The following is a 9552-nucleotide window of genomic DNA, read 5'->3' as shown; positions in this document are numbered from 1 at the left end:
TTGAGAATGATCTGAAATCGGTGAACTTTGATATGACAAGTAAATTCCTAACAGCACTTGCACAGGATGGTGCTGTAAATGAAGAAGCTGTTTCTGTGACTGAATTAGATCGTCTGTATGGCAGTCTCACCCATAAGGTACAGGAGTCTCTGAAAAAGCAGGAGGAACTTCTCAACAGCATTCAGGTATCTAGTATACGTTGTAATAACATTCCAAGGTCAACCATGGCATAATAGCTGCATGTTTCATTGGTTTCAAAGCCATGCCATCGATTATATGTTTTCACCTTGATACAGAGAATTGCCAAACACTTGCATTTATAATTTAAATGCAGAGCATTCTTGTACAAGCTGAATAGCATGCAATTCATATTTCTTTTATGCTAGGAAAGAACGATTGTGCACTTGAGGGAAAATGCATCCATTTAACTCGCTTTTCCTCTTAACAGAATTCGCATCAAGAATTTTCTAAGATGAAGCAATCAAATAATGAATCGAATTTAAGGGAAGAAGTTTTAAAGAACTTAGCTGTAGCCAATGACAACTTTGTGGAACTTGTTGCCAACCTGAAAGAAGGAACAAAGGTATGAGTAGTATGATACAGTATGTATATGCAGTAAGGACCAGCAATTCCATGGCTTTATTCTGTATTTGCTGTTTCTTACTCAAAGAACAAACTTCCAGTACTCTGGAATACCGCTTATTGGTAAGGGGGAGGCAGGAGCTGCTTGCCTGCATTTGTGTACCCTACGTGGAAGGAACGCAAATTTTAAATTTCACATTTGGAAACTGTAGAAGTGGTGATATTGCAGAAGCATTGTCAGTGATACTGGGTTTGAAATGGCCACATTAGTGTTGTTGCAGTTTTTTAAATGTTGATAATGAAAAACAAATAATAAAAGTGAAGGGTATAGCCAGCTTTGAGATTTTAAGAAACAGGATTTTTCCAGGTGGTGCCGACTGTTTAGAACTGTTGAAAACCTAGGCTTCTAGCTTCATTTAAAAAAAACCTGGTAAACCAGATAGAAAAGGAGAATGTGGATTGATGGAGGATTTGTGTGTGTATCTCATCAGCATGTTAGATATCTACAGAAAGGCATCCTGCATGCCATTCAGTTTGTGCAAGGTACCTTTATAGACAGTTTGCTTTCAGGATGCCAGTTGAAAGAATTTGAATTACCAAGGTCAGGTTGAAAGCAGCATATATTAAAAGGGTTTCCCCCCATTCTAACATGGGATTCCCAAGGCAGTTTGCAAGAGAACAAGCCATTTGTTTAGTAGCAACAGCAAGGAGAGATAAGGAGGCTTTCCTGAATGAACAGTGCAAAGTAATAGAGGAAAACAATAGAATGGGAAGGAATAGAGATCTCTTCAAGAAAATTGGAGAAATCAAGGGATCGTTCCATGCAAAGCTGGCCATGATAAAGGACAAAAACGGTCGGGACCTAACAGAAGCAGAAGAGATTAGGAAAAGATTGCAAGAATACACAGAAGAACTATACAAGAAGGACCTCAATGTCCTTGACAACCACGATGGTGTAATCACTGACCTCGAGCCAGACATCCTGGAATGTGAAGTTAAATGGGCCTTAGAAAGCATTACTAACAACAAAGCTAGTGGAGGTGATGGTATCCCAGCTGAGCTATTCAAAGTCTTAAAAGATGATGCTGTTAAAGTGCTGCACTCAATTTGTCAGCAAATTTGGAAAACACAACAGTGGCCACAGGATTGGAAATGGTCATTATACATTCCAATCCCAAAGAAGGGCAATGCCAAGGAATGTTCAAACTATCGCACAATTGCACTCATTTCACACGCTAGCAAGGTCATGCTAAAGACTCTACAAGTGGATCACAACAAACTATGGCAAGTCCTTAAAGAGATGGAGTACCAGACCACCTCACATGTCTCTTGAGAAACCTGTATAAGGGTCAAGAAGCGACAGTTAGAACAGGATATGGAACAACTGATTGGTTTAGCATAGGAAAAGGAGTACGACAAAGATGTATATTGTCCCCTTGCTTATGTAATTTATATGCAGAGTAAAGGTAAAGGTTCCCTTGCGCGAAAGCCAGTCGAATCCGACTCTAGGGTTGCGGTGCTCATCTCCGTTTCAAAGCCGAAGAGCCAGCACTGTCCGAAGATGTTTCTGTGGTCATGTGGCCGGCATGATTAAACACCAAGGCGCATGGAACGCTGTTACCTTCCCACTGAAGTGGTACCTATTTATCTTCTTGCAATTTCTTGCTTTCAAACTGCTAGGTGGGCAGGAGCTGGAACTAGAGACGGGAGCTCACTCCATCATGCGGCATGCGTTCAAGACGACCTGCAGATAACATCAGGTACATGGCTCCCTAGTCATCAAATCACCGCAGACTGTGACTGCAGCCATGAAATTAAAAGACGCCTGCTCCTTGGGAGGAAAGCGATGGTGAACCTAAACAGCATGATAAAAAGTAGAGACATCACCCTGCCAACAAAAATACGCATGGTCCAAGCAATGGTATTCCCAGTAGTCATGTATGGCTGCGAGAGTTGGACTGTAAGGAAGGCCGAGTGCCGAAGAATAGATTCTTTTGAACTATGGTGCTGGAGGAGACTCTTGAGAGTCCCTTGGACTGCAAGAAGATCAAATCAGTCAATCCTAAAAGAAATCAACCCTGACTGTTCCCTGGAAGGCCAGATAATGAAACTGAAGCTCAAATACTTTGGCCACCAAATGAGAAGGGAGCACTCACTGGAGAAGACCCTGATGCTGGGAAAGATCGAAGGTCAAAGAAGACGGGGACGGCAAAGGATGAAATTGTTAGACAGTGTTATCGAGGCAATGAACATGAAATTAAGCAAACTCCGGAGCATGACAGAAGACAGGAGGGTCTGGCGTGATGTGGTCTATGGGGACGTGAAGAGTCAGACTCGACTGTTCGACTGAACAACAACAAAAACAGCAATTTTGAATCTAAGCATGCTGAATATGAGTCACAGTAGATCTTATTTAGGTTCCAGTCAACCAGAATGTAACAAAGTGAAGAAATGAGAACTCGCCATATTTCATATCACAGTAATTACCAAAAGTGGATTAATATTTTGCTACATATAAAATATCTTGGACTGAGCTACATTCCTGTGGCCTGTTTTGTTCTAGAATGGTCATGGAAAACCCAGATTGTCATTGCTTTGGTGCTCTTCAGTTTGGGCTGTATTTGCATGATTGGAGATGGGAACCCAGAATGTCTTAAATAATGCGCTTGGCCTCTCAAATCCCATGCTGCTTTCTTAGGAGTACTTGTGTCAAAATGTATACTTAGGTAAATGCATCATGGGCTTGCAATATGTAGCCTCATATCCATGGCATTCAGTTTCAGAAAACACTATTTCCATTTTTAGTGTCAAAAACTACCGTGAAGTGTGAAATACTTCGTTGCAATCAGTTTTTCCATGAAAAGCATTTTAAATGTCAACATTCAAAACAACAAAATGTTTCATAGATAGATGTTTACTTCCTAGTTCTACAATGAGCTGACTGAAATCCTTCTGAAGTTCCAAAACAAATGCAGTGACATTGTCTTTGCACGAAAAACAGAAAGAGATGAACTTCTGAAGTAAGCTTCCTGTACTTTCAAATATACTTAATAAAATTTGCGTTTTGGCTTGATTTAACTGCTTTTTGAAGGAACAGTGCAATCTAGTCAAGAGTGCTTGCCAGTTTCTGTAGAAAAATTAGCAGAAAGACACTTCTATGTTTAATTGATAAAAGCTCTTGCCTACTATGTATAGAACTGTAGAATACTGTCTAAGGTAGGATGGTTGCCTTGTTGATCCCAAATGGTAAGATATATAAGAAATGAAATGATCTCTCTCATTGGGCCCAATTAGGCCCAATTTAGGTGTAGGGATATTTAAGCATTCTTATTTCACACATCTTGGGCAGAAGCTGGAGGGAAATTAACACATTTCCCCCATAGATATGAATTCAAACCAGTGTTTGAGGTCTGAAGTACAGTAATCTAAGGAGACACCTAATATGACCCCATTAATAAATTTTAGCTTTCCCTGTTACATGGGCTCTATGATAGATATAAAGAATGAGCATCAAGATATTGTCTATATTAAACAAAAGTATTTTGAGTAAGTACATGTTCTTCAGATTTTATGGGAAATATTTTAATTTTTTAAAGAGATTTGCAGCAAAGTATTGCTAGAGAGCCCAGTGCCCCTTCTTTTCCTTCTGTGCCTGCCTATCAAACGGGTCCTGCTGGAGGAAACAAACCGCCTGCATCGTCTGCTCCGACCCCGGCCCCCAGAACCATGGTGGTAAGTAAAGATAACAATGTAACACTGTGATTGATCGTAGCCCAAGTTAACAAAGCTAGCCTTGTGTCTTAAGGTGTTGGAATATAGCCTGAGTTCCTTTTCAATGAGACAGAAGCTGTTCTGTAGTGGCTACTAATAGCACTGTTTGCAGCTTGACCGCTATACTTCTGTTTGCACTCGGTATTCCTTTCGTTATTTTTTTTTCAGAGCAAAGCTACTTATGTGTTTTAATGTGTTTTACATTTTATTGTATTTATCAAACTGTTGTGACCCACCTTGACCCCGTTTATGGGATGGGTGGGCTAATAATGCGAAAACCAACCAAATAAATAAATAAAATGTCACAAATATAAAACAGCGTGTGCTTCTGTCCTAGAGTTTCTCTAACTTTCATCTTCTTATGTAGTCTAGTAAGCCACAGCCACCAGCACGTCCTCCGCCACCAGTGATTTCGACAGCAAATACAGTCTCAGCTCCCCCACCAGCTGCCTCCGGGACAATGGCTGTTCCAGCTAGTTCTGCAACCAGCACAGCACATTCGCAGGCTCAGGGACCGCCATATCCCACTTACCCAGGGTACCCCGGGTAAGCCTGCAAGAATATTTAAGTGGTATCTTGGCACTGCTAGAATTTCAGGGAAGAGCTCTGGATGGTTAAGGAATAGTTGTACCAAGTTTAAGATGCAGTAAGAAATAAAAACAGTTAAAATATTTTCTTAGTTAAGTCCAGAGCCCTGCTTTGGCAGAAAAGATTTTCTGTGGAAGGAGTACTCTGCAGTGTGATAGGATACAGACCACTTTCGCTTCCATTGGTGTGCTCAAGTTCTATTAAAAATGAAACCTTGGTATTTTAGCTTTAAAATGATAGTATTTTGAAGAATAGTGACTAGAAGTGACATTTGGAAGTTTGGACAACTGTGGATTTGACGCAATTCTAATGTTGGCTTGTTGTTCTTAGGGCTCAACCTAGACCACGCTAAACCATTTTATAATCCCATTGATTTGGCGGAAGGAATTAAACAGCAAAATTAAACGTCTCAAACTCAGCTGAAATCTAAAAGTGCTTCACTTAGATCATTGGCGTTTTAAATTCTTCTGATGGCAAAAAGAATCTGCAGCTTCTTTGTAGCTGTCAGGATTGTAGGATTGTAGATGGAGCGGCCTTTCACTTTGCATTATGGCTCTACATACAATTTTGCTAACTTAAATTAAGTACTTTCATAGGTAGAGATTTTTTTGGATGAGGCATACAAAATACAGTATTTCTGTGTCTGCCACCAAGAAGCAGCATCATAAAATGCGTGCATGTTTTTTGATAGTCCAGGACAAACAGAAATAACTACCAATTCTTTATCCTGATGAGAGCTGAGCTGAAATTGAGGGGGATGCCAAAAGGCCTGAGAAGCCCCTAACGCTACCTATTGGTGGCAGCAGTTGTATAATATTTTTCCTTTTTTTTTAAACTAAAAGATACCGGAGTGAAAAAAGGTTGCTTCCAGCTGCCATATTCTTCTCCTTTTTACAGCAGTTGTATAATATTTTTCCTTTTTTTAAAAAAACTAAAAGATACCGGAGTGAAAAAAGGAAGCATTGCTGTTACTCTGTTGCTTCCACCTGCCATATTCTTCTCCTTTTTTAAAAAACCCAAAGACATCACAAAGCCAGAACTGCTTTACTGTGCAGGCTAAAACATTTGCAGCTACCAGGTAGTGAGAAGGATGCATGAAAAAGGTCTGTTTAATCCTATGACTACCTGCAAGTAAGGGAGGAGACTTATTATTAGATAATTGAAATTTGTAACTATGGAACCTGTTTAAAAATGGATTGCAATCCCAAAATATTTTATAACACTGACATTATACTTCTCACCTTTTTAAAGAGTTCCTGGTTAACAGTGGTGTGTGAATGTTGCTACCACCTTCAGCAAAGCATTTATGAATTAAAGTGTTTATACTAGAGGTGTCCACTTTGGGTTATGCTAGCTTTGGATACCCATGTGTTCTGCTGTCATAGTTATAAAGCAGTGTGTTAATAGATACATTCTGCCATTTGTGGCCCTTGTTTTTACAGGTATTGCCAGATGCCTTTACCGATGGGATACAATCCTTATATGTATGGCCAATACAATGTGCCGTATACACCTTCACCTGTATACCAAAATCCTGGACAAGCACCATACCCTGGACCTCAGCAACCTGGATACCCTTACCCACAACAACCTGGATACCCTTACCCACAGCAATAACATATCTGCACAGATGTACTGCCTGTTATAGCTAAGAGAATCTTGCAATAAGCATACTAAATCTTTTTGTTCCAGTTAGTGTACCTTACTCTATTGAAGACAGTCTGTAACTTCTCTCTCTGGCTATATACTCAAAAAGTTGCGCTTGCAGTTGGATTCTGACTGTGTTACACCTTTTGAGGGATTTACAAGCTGCTGTAATTTATGGACAAACTTGTATTACAGCAAAGTTCATTGGTACATAAGCTGCTCTTTAAATTAGACCAAAATGTTCTTCACAGAAATCATTATTTGCTATAAATAGCAACTGGAGTATTTCACAGCAATGTTAAAAGCACTGGGGTGTGATCTATGCTACAAAACTAAAAAAGAGTTTCTTCTATATTATGTTGGTTTGTATCTTGGATTTGAGTTTAGTTTACCAATATGCTATTTTTGTCTAATCAAGGCATTGTAAATCATAAAGTGCAAAATAAAATTGCATAGGAATGGTTTAAAATCTTTAACACTCGATGATATGACCAGTGTTGTATGCTTCTGAAGTTTGAAGGCACTCATCAGCGCTGGTTGTTGAAGCTGAAGCTTCTGCTGCAAGTCGAGGTTAGTTGTACTCAGTTCCTGTTATATAAAAGCAATTCCATAAATCAAGATGTTGTGATGTTATCCTAAAATGAGACACACAAAATAAAAGATATTTTTATTGAACCTTTCATGAGACTAGCTTTTGAATTTCAAAGCACTCATCAGGGATGGATTCCTGTTTATGTGCCCTTGGTTGGCAGGTAAAATAGTTGAAACTTGTGTAATTCTCCCCACCCCCCCATCCATTTGAACTATTACAAGTTTAGTAGTGTCTTGCAGTATCTCAGTCCTGTTTCTGGATGTGGGTGTATGCGCATAGGTGCACATGTACGGAGAATCATACCTCAAACACTCTGGAGGAAAGAATGGGATACAAGAGTGATAAGCTAATATTCATTCAACATACACTTGAGTTTAGTTGGTCTGGAGTAGCATGAGTGCAGATCTTCCTGCAGTTGAGAGACTGGAATTAAGCTGCTGCCTTTGATAGAACTCACCAGTCCCATGTAACTAAGCCCAGAATGGTTGTCCTGTGTCTCTAGTGTAGTCATTCTTTTGATGAAATTCTTGCTTGACAACTGGGAAATGTGATTGACAAAAAGCCAAACTCACTCAGGTTGAAAAGTACTCTAAATGCAGCTTCATCTTTAGATCATGCAAATAAGTGCAAGATTTTTTATAAACTTAAAAAGGTAAAGGTTCCCTTGCTCGAAAGCCAGTCGAATCCGACTCTAGGGTTGCGGTGCTCATCTCTGTTTCAAAGCCAAAGAGCCAGCGCTGTCCGAAGACTTTTCCGTGGTCATGTGGCCGGCATGACGAAACACCAAGGCGCACGGAACGCTGTTCCCTTCCCACTGAAGTGGTACCTATATATCTACTTGCAATTTCTTGCTTTCGAACTGCTAGGTTGGCAGGAGCTGGAACTAGAGACGGGAGCTCACTCCGTCATGCGGCACACTCGGGTCTTGAACTGCTGAACTACTGACCTTCCACAGCCTGCAGTTCAGCATCTTATAAACTTTATTTATAAACTTAAGGTTCTTATAATACAGGTAAAAATTAAACCCAAATACCGCAGCTGGGGTCTAGAGATGTTCTTGGGGTATACAAACTGTTTCCGTGTGTGTTTCCCACACTCTTCACATGTTGTATGGTGCTAAATTTGTGTTGCTCTCATGTCTATGTGTTAGGGCACAGAACCAATCATGACTCCCTTGCAGTTGTACCTGCAATAATGCACATGGCTTAGAGAGAGACTGGTTAGTTACACTATTGCTTAGGTGTGTGCATCCAGTTTTATGGGTGCACCTTTAATAAACAAGTTATGAAGTGGGCCTGCATGTCAAATGCATTTAGCCATTTGTACATAACCGCATTGTGAAATAACTAGATGCTGGTACAACTTTTTTTTTTTGAACACAATTTTATTTTCATGAAAATATTGACATATCATCAGTTCAAGTTAATATTTCAGTTTTAACCCCATAGATGCTGGTACAGCTTGTGCTGAAGTAAATTGGATATTTGGATGAGTAAAGCTGACCAGCAGAAAACAAAGAATTGAAAAAAGACTTCTGGATTATCTGCTCTCCTGATTACATGCTTTAAAAATACCCCACAGTATTGCTTTGATCATAATAAATTGGCTATAGGAACATCTCTGGAATTAGGATGTTTGTGTGGGGGCTGAAGACTGCTTTCAAAATACCCTTTGCTGTGTACCATATTAGAGCCTAGCCTGATCTTATCAGATCTCAGAAACTTAAGCAGGGTTGGCCCTGGTTAGTATTTGGATGGGAGACCACCAAGAAATTCCAGCGTTGCTATGCAGAGAAGAGGAAGAGTTGGTTTTTATACTCTGCTTTTCTCTAGCTGAAGGAGTCTCAAAGCAGATTACAATCTCCTTCCCATCTTCTCCCCACAACAGACACCCTGTGAGCAGTGTTCCCTCTAAACTGAGTTAGTGTGAGCTAGCTCACAGCTCCACATTTTTGTCTTCGCTCAGGAAGGATGGCTCCAGAGCAAACTAATTTATGCAGTAGGCAAATTGCTTGCTCACAACTTCAGTGCCAGTAGCTTACAAAGTAGAATTTTTACTCACAAGACTCCACGGCTTAGAGGGAGCATTGCCTGTGAGGGACGTGGGGCTGAAGGAGCTCTGAGAGGACATTCCTCCACCGCCGCCATGTTGAGGCAGGCTATGAGTGTCGTAAGACATCCCGCATAGCTGTTTTGTTATAGCACTCTTACTTGCAGGGGTAATTTTAAGAAGGATGGGGGAGAGGTTGGGTGGCAGCAGCTCTGCTGCAGGGTCATCCCAGCCAGATGTAATCATGGCCACACTGCCACCATCCCCATTACTTTGGAGATCTATGAATGACCTACACTGCTGAGGAACAGCACCTCAGTCGG

The 9552-nt window shown here is 40.5% G+C and overlaps 1 protein-coding gene across 1 annotated transcript in view; it reads left to right on the top strand.

Moving 5' to 3' along the window:
* Positions 1-7259, top strand: part of PDCD6IP (programmed cell death 6 interacting protein) — a 29652-nt gene extending 22393 nt beyond the window's left edge. The window contains exons 13-18 of the mRNA XM_015427252.1: positions 6-185; positions 449-583; positions 3508-3602; positions 4179-4314; positions 4721-4899; positions 6384-7259. Of these exons, the coding sequence (XP_015282738.1) occupies positions 6-185; positions 449-583; positions 3508-3602; positions 4179-4314; positions 4721-4899; positions 6384-6558 (900 nt within the window). The 3' untranslated portion in view covers positions 6559-7259. The remainder of the gene's footprint in view (positions 1-5; positions 186-448; positions 584-3507; positions 3603-4178; positions 4315-4720; positions 4900-6383) is intronic.
* Positions 7260-9552: the final 2293 nt, after the last annotated feature.

The sequence above is a fragment of the Gekko japonicus genome, unplaced genomic scaffold, assembly GCF_001447785.1.
Source record: "Gekko japonicus isolate JY-2015 unplaced genomic scaffold, Gekko_japonicus_V1.1 scaffold272, whole genome shotgun sequence".
NCBI classification, from domain to species: Eukaryota; Metazoa; Chordata; class Lepidosauria; order Squamata; family Gekkonidae; genus Gekko; species Gekko japonicus.
The sequence above is the reverse complement of the archived record's forward strand: the minus strand, read 5'-3'. Positions and strand labels throughout refer to the sequence as shown.